The sequence below is a fragment of the Sorex araneus genome, chromosome 2, assembly GCF_027595985.1.
Source record: "Sorex araneus isolate mSorAra2 chromosome 2, mSorAra2.pri, whole genome shotgun sequence".
Taxonomy (NCBI): domain Eukaryota; kingdom Metazoa; phylum Chordata; class Mammalia; order Eulipotyphla; family Soricidae; genus Sorex; species Sorex araneus.
In genome coordinates this window covers 162209508-162227728 of record NC_073303.1, presented here as the reverse complement: position 1 = coordinate 162227728, position 18221 = coordinate 162209508, and the positions used below count along the sequence as shown (strand labels likewise).

General features: G+C 36.2%; 2 protein-coding genes across 2 annotated transcripts; both read left to right on the top strand.

Annotated features, from left to right (window-relative positions):
- The first annotated feature begins 2754 nt into the window (after nt 1–2754).
- On the top strand, nt 2755–3678 carry LOC101550070 (olfactory receptor 5AC1-like). Its single transcript, XM_004607014.1, has one exon. It carries the CDS (start codon nt 2755–2757, stop codon nt 3676–3678), a length of 924 nt encoding a protein of 307 aa, XP_004607071.1.
- A 4888-nt stretch (nt 3679–8566) lies between these two features.
- LOC101550326 (U6 snRNA-associated Sm-like protein LSm8) lies at nt 8567–9630 on the top strand. The gene has a single exon (XM_055127557.1). The coding sequence runs from the start codon at nt 8627–8629 to the stop codon at nt 8915–8917; it is 291 nt and encodes a 96-aa protein (XP_054983532.1). The 5' UTR covers nt 8567–8626; the 3' UTR covers nt 8918–9630.
- The last annotated feature ends 8591 nt before the right edge of the window (nt 9631–18221 follow it).

Sequence of the window (18221 nt, the reverse complement as noted above, 5' to 3'; positions counted from 1 at the left end):
AAGGGAGAGAGAGAAAAAGAGAAAGAGCAAGAGAGCGAGCGAGTGAGCGATAGAGAAAGAGAGAGAGAGCGAGCACTCTCCTTGCTCAAGAGAGAATGTGGGAAGCTTCCCCAGAGTGGAAAGCTGAGAGATGACAAATCCCCCAAATGGAGTATGTGTGCTGCTTATCTCCAAAACTTATATTTAAAGGGGGGAAAGTTGCGGGCTTTCTGTATTTAATATGCCTAATTCTTCTATATAGTTTTAGAGTATGAAGATTATACTTACAAGAACTAGCTCTGCACAAATGGTATGTTCCTTTCAATTTCCACATTATTTCTACTTATTAAATTATGAAATGGGTTCACTGGCAAAATGTTTCAGGTCAACAGAGATTAGAAAGTGGTATCTTCAGTTATTGAGGTCTGCAGTGCAGAATTAGTGACAAAAAGAAAAATAGTGTTGCTTATTAGAAGTAAGATAATACAAGTAAATATGTGTTGGTATGACACCAACTTAGGAGGGCTTGTCATAAGTTCGCCATGGGATGTGAACCAAAGACTTGTAAATATTCCTTAGAATAATTATATACTTAGCCATTAAATTTTTTAGTTTAAAAGAACTGATTTAGTTCATTAGCATAGCTATTGAAAAATACAAACTGTATTTTATGTACAGAATTATGCATATTTGTCATTGGTGTAATAATTCATGATCATTTGATCATTGTCCATCCACCCCTGTTTCTATGGGTTCTTGCCTTCTACTTGTTTCCTAGTCTTTGGAAAATGAGTTAAATCTTCAGTTTGAGGTTCTTAGCTGCTTGGTCTATATTCATGTTAGTAATTGCCTAAAAGAGAGTTTGTTATTTCTAATTTTGCTTTAAATAATTTTCATAACCTTTGGTATTTTCATTGAATATAACTATTTGAAACACTGGCTACTATTTTCTTTTCTTCTTTATTTTTGCAGGGGTGGGGGTGCATGCCTGGCAGTACTCAGGGCATACTCTGGTTCTGCACTCAGGGCTTACTCCTGGTTGGGGTTCAGAGGACCGTATGTGGTGCTGGGGATTGAACCCTGGTCAGCCACATACAAGGCAAGTGCCTTACCCACGGTACTGGTACTATCTCTCCGGCCACTGCTACTATATAGATTGTGATATAATTTAGGTTTCATTTCATCCCATTGAATAGGCTGCCTTATGTGAAAAAGTATATAAAATAATGATCCTTAAAATTATTTATTATTGTAATGATTCTTACAAGAATTCATACCTCTGAAATATTAACAATCAATCAAGTTAATTGTATTATACTGGCATACTTTGAAATTTCTACGGTTCAATTTTTTTATTTTTATGCTTTTATTTTTTTTTAACAGATTTTGGGCCACAGCTACTTTTTTTTTTTTTGATATTCAGGGCTTCCTTCTTTCTCTGTGCTCAGAGATTATTCCTGGAGGTGCTCAGGAGACCATATGAGGTGATGGGGGTAGGGGGAACCAAATTGCAAGACAAGTGCTTCAGTCTTCTAACACAGCTTTTAGAGCTATCTGTACTTTCTTAGTCAGCTGACTAGATTAATTTTTAATTATCATAAGAGTATATTTATTTATTTATTTATTACTTTTTCAAATTGAATCACTGTGAGATAGGCCCTTACAAAACTGTTTATGATTAGATTTCAGTCATACAGAATTCCAACACCCATCTCTCTACCACTGTACATTTCCCAGCACCCGTGTCCCCAGGTTTCCTTCCATCACCCCCAAGTGCTTTTCTTCTTTTTCTCCTTTTCCTTCTTCTCCTCCTCCTCCGGATCCCCGTCCTCCTTCTCCTCCTCTTCTTCTTCTTCTTCTTTGAATGGATATAATAATGTGTTCCAATATGAAGACTTCAGTGGGAAATCTTGTTTTGTTTTGTTTTGATTAGGGGCTACGTACACCCAGTGGTGTTCAGAAATTATTCCTGGCTTTGAACTCACTTCAGAGATCATTTCTGGTGGTACTCATGGGGTACTAGAGACAGAACCTGGGCTGACTGCCTGCAAGCAAGCGCCTTACCCACTATACCATCACACTGTCCCTGTAATGGAACAGTTTTAAAGGGACAATTTGAATTTGGGGGTAAACTCAAGAAAGTAAAATAAATGGTTTAATAAAAATTTGGCGTGTTTTCTAAGAATTTATGATCAGAGAAGTTTATTAGGAGTTTAGGGTGATTTTGACAATAATATAATCAAGTAACAGAATGGTAACGGGCAGAAATACAGCAATGAATTTTAACTTACTGCCATATTTTTCAAATGATTAAAAGAAGCACACATGTGTGCACAAATATACAATTTAAGACTCATTTTTTGGTGAAAAGAAAAATAAAAAGAACTGAGAAAGTACAAAAATACCTTTAACTTTGAATTAGGGACCTAGATTGAAGAGATTTTAGCAATGTGTACTATCCACTTTTAGTCTTTTTAACAAAACTTTTGAATCAAGCCAATTTGTTATTTAAAAATTCTGGAATAAACCTTTAAGTGATTATGGACTTCTAGGGAAAGCTTTTTAAGAAGCCAATAAAATCAGAGTCATATATAATGACTCTGTCTATAATTTTATGTGTCTTTATGAAAAGAGAAAATTTGTAGTTGCATGCAAGTAAAGGCCATTTGTAACAGTAATAAATATAATTTTGTAATTCAGTGCACTTCATAGTCATTTCACCTTATTAGTTTCTCTTACCTTATTCTTTCTCTATAGTGATCTCTTCAAGGGAATATGATGGAAACAAACAAGACACAGGTGACTGAATTTGTTCTCACGGGACTTACGGATATTCCGGAGCTCCGCGTGCCCCTGTTCCTGGCGTTCTTGTTCATCTATCTCATCACTATAGTGGGCAACCTGGGACTGATTTTCCTTATCTGGAAGGACCCCCACCTTCACACCCCCATGTACATATTCCTTGGAGGTTTAGCTTTTGCCGATGCTTGTACTTCATCCTCTGTGACTCCAAGGATGCTTGTCAACATCTTAGACAAAAGCCAAATGATATCCCTCTCTGAGTGCATGGCTCAATATTACTTTTTTGGCTCTAGTGCCACCACAGAATGTTTCCTCCTGGTAGTGATGGCCTATGACCGCTATGCAGCCATATGCAACCCTTTGCTTTACCCAGTGATAATGTCTCACAGAGTCTGTACTTGGTTGATAAGTGTGTGCTATGTCATTGGTTTCTTGCATCCCATAGTTCATGTAGGATTGCTGTTTAGGTTAACCTTCTGCAAGTCCAATATAATACATCATTTCTACTGTGAAATCTTGCCCCTATTTACAATTTCTTGCACAGACCCATCTATTAATGCATTTGTGGTTTTTATTTTTGCTGCTTCTATACAAGCTTTTACTTTTATGACCATCTTAGTCTCCTATACCCGTGTCCTCTTTGCCATCCTGAAAAAGAAGTCTGAAAAGGGCAGGAGCAAAGCTTTCTCCACATGCAGTGCTCATCTGCTCTCTGTTTTCTTATTTTATGGCACTCTCTTCTTTATGTATGTGCGTCCTGGGTCTGGCCCAGATCAATATCAGGATAAGATGTATTCTTTATTCTACACAATTATTATTCCCCTGCTGAACCCTTTTATTTATAGTCTAAGAAACAAGGAAGTTTTAGGGGCCCTGAGAAAAATCATAAGGAAATAAATGTTTGCTGGATAGTATTCATAACTTTTTCTACTTTACTCTTTTTAAAAAATTGCAGTAACTGTTTAGTTTTTGCACGTAGCAGGTATCTAATAATTACTGAATGAAGAAAAAACTTAAACTTGATATGCTGATCGTTTGACTTTATTGTTATAGTCAAAATAATGATAATGCATTAGAAACAGACTCCACTCATTATTTTGGTCTGAATTACATGCTCAAGGATGAAAGTGAAACTGACATCTCAAAGTTACTAAATCCTAATGCACAGATAAGCTCTTAAATTCCCAGATATTGACCTTAAATTTTTTGAATGATACTTTTTTAAAGAATTTCTCAGTATGTCTCTAACCTGTTCAGAAAGTACTGATGTCCCTGTAAAAAAATCCTTAATAAAATAATTTTAAATTAATCTTTCTAATGGATATTTATAGTGACATATTATTAGACTTAAGTATATATTATATAACACCTATTATCATATGAGCAATTCATAATGATGAAATAAACATGTGTACCAAGTTACTATTATTGTAATAAATTTTGAGGTTTTCAAAACAAATGTTTCTAGGAAGATTCAAATTTAAAAACAGCATTTGTACTATAGTTATTAAAAGATATAAACATTAACAATATTTAAAATTTTAAATATTTTTCTTGCATATATTTGAAAATGTGTTGATTTGCAAAATATTTTATATTTTTTAATTAAATTATTTTACTGAGCACATTGTTTTCAACACATATAGACCAAATGAATACACTTTTGGGGAACTGGCAAATACTTAAATAAGAGGTGTACTTGATAACTCACAGTTAAGCAAAATAAATTGATTTTTAAAATAAATGTCATGTATTTTGTCCATCTGTCTCTGTATTTCTGATCTTTTGTACATTATACATGGTCTTATAAATTCCTATATTTATTAAAGGAAAATTTATCTCTACATAGAGGACATGCTTCATTAATCTTTATTTTATTGTCTTTATTTGAGGAGAAATATTTGAGGAAAAATATTATTTGTTGATAAAAAGAGCACAATATCCACAGTGAGCTGATTCATTTATGACTTAAAATTTCTTGCACAGATCTATCTATTAATGCATTTGTGGTTTTTATTTTCTCAACTTTTGTGCAAGCTTTTACTTTTATGACAATCTTAATCTCCTATGCCTGTGTCCTCTTTGCCATCCAGAAAAAAAGACTGAAAAGGGCAGGAGCAAAGCTTTCTCCACATGCAGTGCCCACCTGCTTTCTGTGACTTTGTTCTACGGCACCCTCTTTTTCATGTATGTGCTTCCTGGGTCTGGCCCAGATCAATATCAGGATAAGATGTATTCCCTATTCTACACAATTACAATCCCTCTGCTGAACCCTTTTTTTTATAGCTTAAGGAACAAGGAAGTTTTAGGTGCTCTGAGAAAATTAACCCAAAAATGAATATTTTAAAAGAAAACTTTCATAATCCTTCCCATTTTACTCTGTTAACATAAAGCACAATATCTAGCTCTAGTTTTGTACAAAATAGAGAAGACTTGATTAATGTTAAATAAATAAGTAATATTCCTTTGAATAAATAGTTTCATCTTTTCTGATGTTCTAAATTATTTAGATCATCAAAAGAAATGAGAAAATTGAGGACAGACTCCACTTGATACATTTGTTATTGTTTTATTATTTGTGTTTTATTTGGGGGTTACATCTGGTGGTGCTCAGGACACCCTCTTGCCTCTGAGCTCAGGACTGTGGACTGTGGAACCATATTGGGTGCCTGGAATTACAATCAGGTCAGCAGCATTCAAGGTAAGTGGTATAGCTGCTGAAACATGTCTCTGGGTGTGTTTTATCTTTTAAATAAAGAAACTGGTGGGGAAATTTGGGTTTTACCCAGAGGTGTTCAGGGCTCACTTCTGACTGTGCTCAGGGGACTATATGCAGTCCTAGGAATTGAAGTAGGATCAGTCACGTGCAAGGCACCTTAACTCCTGCACAGTCTTGATTGCTCTGTTATTATTGTTTTAAACTCATGTTTTATAAGAACAAAAGGGAGATCGAAACCTCCACGTTACTAAGTACTTATAATATGAATAACCTTTCGTGTTCCCATGTATGAATATTTTAAATCTTAAATTCTTTTGAGCTATTTTTTTCTAGGAAGATCCAACATTTATAAATCTTGCTTGAGCAATAATTATGCTCTTCAAATTAGTTTTTATATTTTTTTGATGCCAAGAAGAATTGAATCCAGAGCTTTATGTATACATAGCAAATGCTCTATCAGATGAGTTATCATTCTGGTCCCTAAATAATTCTTGAGCAATCTATTTTTTAACAATTTATTTAATAGATATTTATAGGTGACATAGAAATATTTATAGCAATGTAATATTAATATTGTAACTCAACAGATGACAAAATATATTATTTTCAGCTATTTAAAATAAACATGTATAAAATTTTAAATGATTTTAAAATTAACATATTTGTATTTAATTGATTAAAGATAAAATGTAGCATTTAAATATGTAAAATAATTTTATTTCTGTAATTGTAACTGTTCTGGATACTTAACTTTTTGTTTAAAATTTATTAAATAATTTGAATAAGAATGTTGTTCTGGACATACATACAGAAAATTAATATATACTTTTCTAGAATTAACTATCTCAAATATCAGATGAGATAATCAACTCATAATTAAGTAATTTACATTAAACTCAACTTTCTGCTATCTATAAAGGTGTATAAAAACAGTCAGGGTAAACACAGATTCAAAGTCAAAGTCTAGAGAACAATTTATACTTCCCTTCAGAGGTTTGAGTGGCATATTTATATCAAACAACATAAAGTTAAACATTCAAATTTAAAAAGGCTATAAAGGACAGAAACCGTCATTTCTTAATCATCAGAGGATCAATATATCAAAAATAACTCATACACCTAAGCATAAAGGCATATAATGATGGACTACCAATATATTTGAAAAATACTGCAAACAGACTTTAAGGAATATGTTGCCAGTAATATAATAGCAGTAGAAGATTTTGACACTTCTCAATCACTACTGGATAAGTAAATTAGGCAAAAACTTAACAAGTAAACTCTGGTTTTGAAGAAAGAAATGAAAGAGATAGGCCTAGAAGACACAAATAGGGTACTCTATCCCTTAAAATTTGAATATACATTCTTCCCCAGTGTGCATGGACCATTCTCCAAGATAGAAGAGATGGATAAAATTGTGGGCTCTAGTGATGTTACAAGTCTGAACTAAGAGGAAACAGAACAGTTTAGCATAAAAGAAAATTGAATAGTAATAAAAAATTTCCCCCAAACCAAACCCTGTGTCCAGCTGGGCTTACTCACAAGTTCTTCTAGACCTTTAAAGAAGACCTATTGTTAGTCTTTTTTGTGCTCTTCCAGAAGGCTAAAGAAAAAGGAACCATTCTGTACAGTTTTTATGAGGCAAGCATTATTCAAAAGGAGGTAGAGACACCACAACCACTATATCCATAGTGAATATAGACACAAATATACTTAACAAAATATTATCAAACCAAATCCAACAAAATGTCAAGAGGATCATACACCATGACCAAGTAAGATTTATCCCAACATGCAAGGATGATTAAGCATATGTAAAGTCAATGAATTACACCATATCAGCATATGGCAAAATAGGAGCCATATGATCATTATCAATAGATAAATTCACAGAATTTGACAAGATGCAACACCCATTAATGTTAAAATCTCTCAATAAAATGGGAATATAAGTAAGTTTCCTCAGTGTGCAATAATTTACCTTAAACCCACAGATAACAACCTATTCAATGATGAAAAACTGGAAGTCTTCTAAGATCATGCATAAAATATGGTTGTCCATTTTCACCAGTATTATCCAACATACTATTGGAAGTCCTTGCCACAATAATCAAGCAAGAAAGATATTAAAAACATCCAGATTGGAAAAGATGTCAAACTCACTATTTGCAGGTAACATGATGTTATATGTAGAAAATGCTAAAGACACTACCAATCCCTTCCTCCCTCCAAATTTAAATACACTTGAACAATAAAGTGGAAAGTACAAAATTAACAAGCAAGAACCCATAACATTCCTATAAAACAGCATTAAAACAGATGAGAGAAAAATTTCACTGATAATCGTGCCACAGGAAATTAAGTATCTGGGAATCAGCTTTACAAAAGAGGTGAAAGATTTATAAGAAGAAAATTATAAATAATAAAAATAAGGAAACTGTAAATATTTAAAAATAAAGGAAGATTTGAGGAAATGGAAACATAACCCCTGTGTGTAAATTAGAAGGATTGATGTTGTCAACATGACAATCCTACTCAGGGCACTGTAGAAAGTCAATGCAATTGCCTTACACATGGCCAACCCAGGTTCAATCCCTGGCACTACACATGGTCCCCTAAACCCTGCCAGGAGCAATTCTTAAGCACAGAGCTAGGAGTATACCCTGATGGCCACTAGGTGTGGTTCCTAAACAAACAAAATACCCAAGACTTTTTTTTTTCTAAGACACAGACCAAATATTGTTGGTATTTAAATGAAGTGATAAAATCCTCCAGAATAGCCAAAGCAATCCTAAGTATAAAAAGAATATTGGAGGCTTTCCCTGCAACTTGGTTATACTGCAAAGATCTAATAATCTAGACAATGTGGTACTAGAATAAAGGCAGACCTCAGATCAGTAAAACAAAATTGAGAGTCCAAAGACAAATCCTTAGGCATAGGGGCAGCTAGTCTTGACAAAGAATCTGAGAGTATCAGGTGGAGCAAAGAAAGCTGCTTGAAAAAATGGTATGGGAAATATGGTCAATAGTAAGCAAAAAAAAAAAAAAATGCAGTGAGAGTCAGCTTCTCCTGTCGCCGCTGCCGCTGCTTCTGCCGCGTGTCCCGGGACTGGCGGTCGGCGAACTATGACTTCTGCCCTAGAGAACTACATCAACCGAACGGTTGCCGTGATCACGTCTGACGGGAGGATGATTGTGGGAACATTGAAAGGTTTTGACCAGACCATTAATTTAATTTTGGATGAAAGTCATGAACGAGTCTTCAGCTCTTCACAAGGAGTGGAACAAGTGGTACTAGGGTTGTACATCGTAAGAGGTGACAATGTGGCCGTGATTGGAGAAATTGATGAAGAAACAGATTCTGCCCTTGATTTGGGGAATATTCGAGCAGAACCTCTGAACTCTGTAGCACACTGAGGGAAAATCACATGGGACATTGTAAATTTTTGTACAGAAACTGAGTATTCTAAGAATGATGTGCAGATTTTTATGAGTATCATTGTAATATGCTATGTAAATTAAAATATTTCTATGTTTTGAGAGAAGCATATTTGCCTAGTCATAGGTTTGGTAGTTTGGTTTTATTTTTATATTGAATAGTGTGAAAAATATTTTGGAAAGGGTCAGGAATAATATCTCATATTTCAATATTTATGAAAATCTTGTAAACTTAGCCTGTTAGATCAAGCATACAAATACCAGCAGTAGTCCAAGATACATACATTTCTTTCCCTCATAGTACATTCACCAGAAGGTAAGTCTTATCTTCTGCAGTTACAAAAACCTGCATTTTTTAACTGAATCCCAGGATATTCCAATAAGACCACAGAAAATCATGTAATTGGAGGTCCTGGATAGGAAATAAGGTTAGAGGAGGTTCAAAACTGGACAAGTTCAGAAACAGTGATCTAAAACATCCCTACTTAGGACACCGCCCTAGGGCTGCTTATCAGTTTTGAAATGGGTAAGAATATATTTGGGCAATGGAGAAAATGTTAAGCTATTCATCATCTGGAAGAATTGACTATACTTTTAAAATCCCAGTTTAACTTTTTAATTTTAGGAATTGCAGGATTTTTTAGAATTGCCAGTGTTTTGTTATTTATATGTGAATAAATAAACTTGTTTAAAAAAAATGCAGTGAGATCCTAACTCACTGAAACTTAGAACTCACACACAATGGCAAAATTTAATTCAAAATGGAATTGATAACTTAATTATGAATTAATTGATTTATATGTGTAGTGTAAAGAAGCATAGTAAGAGAATAGAAAATGGCCAAATGTAACAGAATCTGAGAACTGGTCTACAGAACTGAGCTTACCTTGGTGGTATTGGGTAGGTATTGGGTATGGCAAAAACATAGAGATGGTGGTAACTGAAAGCAGACATTCTGCTGGGGAATATGGTGTTGGAATGTTTTTATGCATGAAATTTTATTTTACATGAAACCCTATTATTAACAGTATCATAAGTCAAGGTGACAATATTGTCAATCAAATAAAATCAGATATCTATACATATATATAGAAATTCTAACGCATTATTTAAAGAATGTTTAAAGAATCATTCCTAGTGATCACTTCTGAATGTGAGTTGAAGCATGAATTCATAGGATCTAACACATGTTATGACAGATAATACTTTAATCAGTAAATAACCAAATAACCAAACCCCTTCTAGAAACAATAAATCCAAATAAAGCATCATGTTAAAGAAACAATGCACAAAATTGGTTGCAATTCTTAATGGCAAAAATGATTTTTTTTTTTTGCGTTTTTGGGTCACACCCAGCGATGCTCAGGGGTTACTCCTGGCTTTGCACTCAGGAATTGCTCCTGGCAGTGCTTGGGGGGACCATATGGGATGCCGGGGATCGAACCCGGGTCGGCCGCGAGCAAGGCAAACGTCCTACCCGCTGTGCTATCACTCCGGCCCCAATGGCAAAAATGATTTATAAACGAAGGAAGAAGAAACTATTTACAGTTGTTTAAAGAGAAAATTAAATACATAAAAATTAACAGAGATGGTGATATAGGTGTAGATCAAAAACTAAGCCATATTAAAAGAAATGGAAAAATATTTCGTACTTAAATGTTTAACAAAATTAATTAATATTGTTAAAACAGTCACCATACCCAGAGCATAATACAGATTCAAAGAAATCCCCATCAGAATTCCAGAGGGGGTTTTTAATAACATTCATAAAAATATTGCTTTGAGGCCAGAGAGCAAGTATTGTCAGTAGGGCACTTACCTTGTATGCAGCCAACCACGATTTAATTCCTGGCATCGAATATTGTCCCTCAGCTCTATCAGGAGTGATTCTCTGACTGCAGAGTCAGGAATAAGCCCTGGGTATTGTCAGGTGTGTCCCCCAAACCAAACCAAAATAAAACAAACAAAAAAAGCACTGCTAAAATTTGTATAGAGTCCTAATAACTCCTGAAGAATCAAAGCAATTTACTATAAAGGTAACCGTTAGAGAAGAATCAAATGTCTCATATCTGGTAGAGTACTAATATCAAGTGTACATCCTGAAATATTTTCCAGAAATAGTAAAGGATTCTGAAATTATATGTATATTTAAGGGACTAAATGTAGGTAATATCATAGTGAAGGACAAAATTATAGGCAATTCAATATATTAACTATTTTTAACAAAGGTAACTGCACATGCGTGGTGGGGGGCTGGGAAGGTGGGGGGAGGGGGGAGGTATATCATGATTCTTGGTGGTGGAATATGTGCACTGGTGAAGGGATGGGTGTTTGAGCATTGTATAACTGAGACTTAAACCTGAAAGCTTTGTAACTTTCCACATGGTGAATCAATAAAAGAATTAAAAAAAAAATAAAAAAAATAAAAAGGTAACCGGTAGAGTGCGGTACTGGAACAAAAATAATTAATTGGACCAGCGGAATTGATTTGAGTGGCCAGAATTATTCCCTAAAATATTTGAAGACTTTTTAAAAATTTTTATTTTTTTAATTGGTGAGTCACCGTGAAGGTACAGTTACAGATTTATACATTTTCGTGCTAGTGTTTCCCTCATACAGTATTTGTGAGCCCATCCCTCCACCAGTGTCCATTATCCACTACTAATGAACCCAATATCTCTCCCACCCCCATGAAGACTTTTTTATGAAAAGGACACCAAGAATAAGAAATAAGATGGCAAAATTTTTTTATTAAGTGATACTAGGAAAATTGGTTAGTTACATGTAAAAGAACAAAATTGGACCACAGTCTCATACCATTGACAAACAGCAACTCAAAAGGGATTAAATAGCTCAGTGTAATACTTGAATCCAAGAACGTACTTCAAAGAAAACCCAGGCAAACCATTGTATGATATTGATATGTGGGGTGTTTTCAAGGGGTTCACTCTATTGGAAAAGAAAATAGCAGCAAAACCAAATTAAATCAAATGCAACTGCTTCAAACTGAAAATTTTCTGAACTTTCACTGACTTGGCCAAAGTGAAAAGACATCCTTCAGAATTGGAGAAAATATTTGTACAGTATACATCTAACAAAAAGCTAGACTCAGCCCAAAAAGCAAAAAAAAAAAAAAAAAAAAAAAGTGGGGCTGGAGCGATAGCATAGCGAGTAGGGCGTTTGCCTTGCACATGGCCATATGGTCCCCTGAGCACCGCCAGGAGTAATTCCTGAGTGCAAAGCCAGGAGTAACCCCTGTGCATCGCCGGGTGTGAACCAAAAAGAAAAAAAAAAAGCTAGACTCAGGATTATTTTGCATTTCCATTTGAAGTTTGTGTAGGGTTCACTTGTAGCATTCCTTTTTACAAAGACACTGTGTTAAATTACACAACAGCATGTATGATTTTTTTTCAGTCTTTCCCATGTAGGCCTTTTGCATCTATAAGAACTGATAGCTCATTTTCGGGTTTTTGTTTTGTTTTATTCTGGGGGACCACATCTTTACTCCTGATTCTATGCTCACTCTGATCATTCCTGTTGGGCTCTGGAGAACGAACAGGGTACATGAGATCATGGGCCACATGCGAAGCAAATGTCCTACCAACTGTATTATCAGGTCAGGCTCATTTTAATTTTTACTTGCAATTCCTTCACATACAAGATACCTTGCATCTATATATTTTTTATTGATTTTTTTATTATGCAAAAAATGCAGAATTTATTTTCAAATGCGGTGATAATCAAAATAGTTTTAAAAGTGAATTTACCACAAGAATAGTTTGTTCCTGCCAAAATAAGATACCCAAACTTTAAACAAAATTCATATTTTATTTACGTTGAAATGAACCATACAAAATTGATTTCCTTCATCAAAAACAGCAGCAATATTTTCATATTATTCCCAGGAAACCCACAAAACAATAATTCTTGTGGATTCTTCAAGTTTTACTTATAAATCAAGATGAGACAATAGATAATAATCATGGAGAAAAAACAAGAAAGCAAAACAAATCAGTTGTCAGTATCCATGACCTCTGATCCTATTTTGACCATGAAACAGAAGTTTAATATATTCTTGCTGAGAGTTTATGTAGGCTCAACAAAGGAATGTAAACAACAACAAACAGATATGGAACAACCATGGCAGACTTGTCCATTCAAACTGTAACCTGTTTCTTTAAGATCACTTGTTAATTCCAAGGTACTTGATTTTCTGCGGCACGATTGTGAATGGGATTGCTATTTTCATATCCCTTTCCTCTGTCTCATTGTTTTCAAATAGGAAGGCCATGATTTTTGGGTATTGATATTATAGCCTGCGACTTTACTGTACAGGTGTATTGTTTCTAATTGGAATACCCCGCTACAGAGGCGGGATGGGGTGGGGGGATGGGACTGCGGGTGGGTGGGAGGGATATCGGGTTCATGGGTGGTGGAAAATGGACACTGGTGGAGGGATGGGCTCTTAAACATTGCATGTGGGAAAAACAAGCACGAAAATGTGCGAATCTGTAACTATACCCTCACTGTGACTCACCAGTTAAAAAATAAATTAAAAAAAAAAACTAAAAACAAACAAACAAACAAAAAAGAGTTTCTTAGTAGCGGTTTTCGGCTTCTCTAGATATAGTATCATATCATCTGCAAATAGTGAGAGTTCGATTTCTTCTTTTCCTACCTGGATGCCCTTAATATCTTTTTCATGTCTAACAGCTATTGCAAGTACTTCCAGTATTATACTGAACAGCAGTGGTGAGAGTTGGCATCCTTGTCTTTTCCCTGATCTTAGAGGAAAGTCCTTAAGCTTTTCCCCATTGAGGATAATACTTGCCATAGGTTCGTGGTAGATGGCTTTGACTATCTTGAGGAAAGTTCCTCCAAAACCCATTTTGGTGAGAGTTTTCATCATGAACGGATGTTGGATCTTGTCAAATGCTTTCTCTGCATCAATTGATATGATCATATGGTTTATATCTTTACTTTTGTTGATATGATGGATTATGTTGATTGATTTCCGAATGTTAAACCATCCTTTCATCCCGGGGATGAATCCCACTTGGTCATAGTGTATGATCTTTTTGATGAGTTGTTGGATCCTATTTGCTAATATTTTGTTGAGGATCTTTGCATTGGTATTCATCAGGAATATTGGTCTATAGTTTTCTTTGCTAGTGGTGTCTTTATTTGCTTTTGGTATTAGGGAGATACGTGCCTCATAGAAACTGTTTGGGAGGGTTCCTGTTTTTTCAATTTCCTGGAAAAGTTTGAGGAAAACTGGCAACAGGTCCTCTTTAAATGTTTGGAAGAAATTGCCACTGAATCCGTCTGGACCTGGGGTTTTGTTTTGGGGAGACTTTTGATAACAGTTTGAATTACCTTGATATTAATGGGTCTACTCAAGTATTACAGGTCTTCTTGGTTCAGTCTTGGGAGATTTTAGGAATCAAGGAATTCATCTATTTCTTTTAGGTTCTCTTGTTTCATGGCATACATACTTTCAAAGTAGTCTCTGATGATTTTTTGAATCTCCTTGGTTTCTGTTGTGATGTCCCCATTTTCATTTCTGATTTGGTTTATTAGGGTTCTCTCTCTTTCTTTGTGAGCCTTGATAGTGCTTTATAATTCTTGCTTATTTTCTCAAAGAACCAGCTCTTGGTTTCATTGACCTTTCGAATTGTTTTCTGGATTTCCATGTCGTTCATTTCTGCTCTAATTTTTATTATTTCTTTCCTTCGGTCTGGTTTGGGTTCCTTTTTCTGGTCCTTTTCTAAGATCTTGAGCTGTGAAGTCAAGCTATCTATGTAGGCCCTTTCTTCCTTCCTAAGGAATGCTTTCAGAGCTATAAATTTTCCCCTTAACATGGCTATAGCTGCATGTCATAGGTTTTGGTAGCTCGTGTCTTCATTCTCATTTGTTTTGAGGTATCTCTTGATTTCTTCCTTGATTTCCTTCATTGTTCAACACCAAGCTGTTTAATTTCCAGGTGTTTGCTTTGGTTCCCCGTGTCTGTGTGTGACAAGTACCTTGGATTCAGCTTAACTAAAGAAGTAAAGGACCTCTACAAAGAAAACTATAAAATGCTACTCCATGAAATAAAAAAGGACATGAGGAAATGGAAACATATCCCCTGCTCATGGATAGGGAGAATCAGCATTGTCAAAATGGCAATACTCCACAAAGCATTATACAGATTCAACGTGATCCCTATAAAAATATCCATGAAATTCTTTAAAGAAATGGATCAAGCAGTCCTGAAATTCATATGGAACAACAAATGCCCACAGATAGCTAAAACAATTCTTGGGAAAAAGATAATGGGAGGCATCACCCTCCCCAACCTTAAACTTTACTACAAAGTGGTAACAATTAAAACAGCATGGTACTGGAACAAAGGCAGAGCCGCAGACCAATGGAACAGGGCGGAATATCCCTACACACAACCCCAAATGTATGATCATCTAATCTTTGATAAGGGAGCAAGAAATGTGAAGTGGAACAAGGAAAGCCTCTTCAACAAATGGTGCTGGCATAATTGGAAAACCACATGCAAAATAATGGGCTTAGACCTCGGCCTGACACCATGCATAAAAATCAGATCAAAATGGATTGAAGACCTCAACATCAGACCACAATCCATAAGGTATATCAAAGACAAGGTTGGCAAAACCCTCCACGATATTGAAGCTACAGGTATCTTCAAAGATGACATGCAACTGACCAACCAAGTGGAAGCAGAGATAAACAAATGGGACTATATTAAACTAAGAAGCTTCTGCACCGCAAAACATACAGTGACCAAAATACAAAGACAATCTACAGAATGGGAAAGGATATTCACCCAATACACATTTGATAAGGGGTTGATATCAAGGGTATATAAAGCACTGGTCTAACTCTACAAGAAGAAAACATCCAACCCCATCAGAAAATGGGCCGAAGAAATGAACAGAAACTTTTCTAAGGAAGAGATACAAATGGCCAAAAGGCACATGAAAAAATGCTCTGCATCACTAATCATCAGGGAGATGCAGATCAAAACAACATGAGATACTACCTCACACCACAGAGAATGGCACACATTCAAAAGAACAAAAGCAACTGCTGTTGGAGAGGATGTGGGGAGAAAGGGACCCTTCTACACTGCTGGTGAAAATGCTGACAGGTTCAGCCCTTTTGGAAAACAATATAGACGCTTCTCAAAAAATTAGAAGTTGAGCTTCCATTTGAACAGCAGTACCACTTCTGGGAATATATCCCGGAGAAACAAAAAAGTATAGTTGAAATGACATCTGCACTTATATGTTCATCACGGCACTGTTTACAATAGCCAGAATCTGGCAAAACCCCAAGTGCCCGAGAACAGATGACTGGTTAAAGAAACTTTGGTACATCCATACAATGAAATACTATGCATCTGTTAGAAAAGATGAAGTCATAAACTTTGCATATAAGTGGATCAACATGGAAAGTATCATGCTAAGTGAAATGAGTCAGAAAGAGAGAGACAGACATAGAAAGTTTGCACTTATCTGTGGAATGTAAACTAATAAAGTAGGAGACTAACACCCAAGAATAGTAGCATATAATACAAGGAGGTTGGTTCCATGGCTTGGAAGTTGGCCTCACATGCTGGGGGAAAGGCAGCCTGGATAGAGAAGGGAACACCTAGTAAAATGTGGCTGGACTCGGGAATGCCAAACGAGCAGGAACAAGAAGCAGCTATAAGACTTGGGGTTCCGGCGAGTGCTTCCAACCATGTATGCGGACCGTGAACTAAGCTTTTGCCCCACGCCGGCTAACGGAGGAAATATTCTTCTCCCTTTGTCTCTCCTCCCTCCTGGGGGAGAAGGCGTGGTGTCCGACATTTTATGGGTCCTTTGAGCAGGTATGAGCTTTGTGGCGCGGAAAAAAAAAAATGTGTGCTTTGAACTTGAAACTGGGACATCTGGGCAGGCTCGGGCCAGGACCGGAGCTCGGGCTCCAGCCGAGATTCGACCCGGGTGGCCATGCCTCTGCACAGCCGCGTGAATGCTGAATGAGCAGGAACCAGAGGCAGCTATAAGACTTGGGGTTCCGGCGAGTGCTTGCAACCATGTATCCGGACTGTGAAGTAAGCTTTTGCTCCATGCTGCTCCAGGAAGGGAAATGATTCAATTTCCAACTTTAATCTCCCTGGAATTAATTACTAAAATACAGAAATTGTAAACCACGCGGCTGCTACTGTGGCCACGTGACTTTTTATCTCTTCATTCTCATCAGTGGAAAACTCATTATCAAATATTTCCTTGTCAATAGGGCTGTATTCTTGGGGGATAAATTCCAACAAAAATAGTGAGTCTTTGTTTAAACTCCAACAACAATAGTGAGTTTTGTGTTGAAATATGGAATGTAATCAAGGTAAAGAGAAGAGTGGAATTTATCAGTTACCCAGGCGGGGGTGGGGGGTGGGGGGGAGGCATACTGGGGTTTTTGGTGGTGGAATATGGGCACTGGAGAAGGGACGGGTGTTTGAACATTGTATAACTGAGACATAAGCCTGAGAACTTTGTAACTTTTCACATGGTGATTCAATAAAATAAATTAAAAAAAAAATGTGGCTGGAGATCCCGAGCGGGAAGGGAGATGCGTGCTGAAAGTAGACTAGAGACTGAACACGATGGCCACTCAATACCCCTATCACAAACCACAACAACCAAAAGGAGAGAGAGAACAAAATGGAATACCCTGCCACAGAGGTGGGGTGGGGTGGGGGTGGGGAATGGGATTGGAGCGTGGGAGGGATACTGGGTTCATTGGTGGTGGAGAATGGACACTGGTGGAGGGATGGATTTTCGAACATTGTATAAGGGAAACACAAGCATGAAGATGGGTAAATTTGTAACTGTACCCTCATGGTGACTCACTAATCAAAAAAATAAATAAAATTAGAAAAAATCACTTGTTAAAGACAAAAATCTACACTTAAAATCTACACTTTGACAAGCTCACATTTCTTTGGTAATTCTCTTCACTGTCCAGTACAGATTTTTAACAGTAATACTTAGAACTCTTACCAGTCAGAGGTCCGTTGTGAGATTTATTGTAACATTTTATAATACAAATTCCTTCCTCCCACACATCCTCATAATTTTTTTCTTTAAAGAACTGATAACTCAATATCCAAATATCGCATCCACAGTGATAATGTTTGTTTGTTTGTTTGTTTTTGCTTTTTGGTCCCACCCGGCGATGCACAGGGGTTACTCCTGGTTCTACACTCAGAAATTACTCCAGGAGGTGCTCA

What these genes read in the sequence shown, in the direction of transcription:
- LOC101550070 (XM_004607014.1), top strand. Translation starts at nt 2,755, where the DNA reads ATGATGGAAACAAACAAGACACAGGTGACTGAATTTGTTCTCACGGGA.
- LOC101550326 (XM_055127557.1), top strand. Translation starts at nt 8,627, where the DNA reads ATGACTTCTGCCCTAGAGAACTACATCAACCGAACGGTTGCCGTGATC.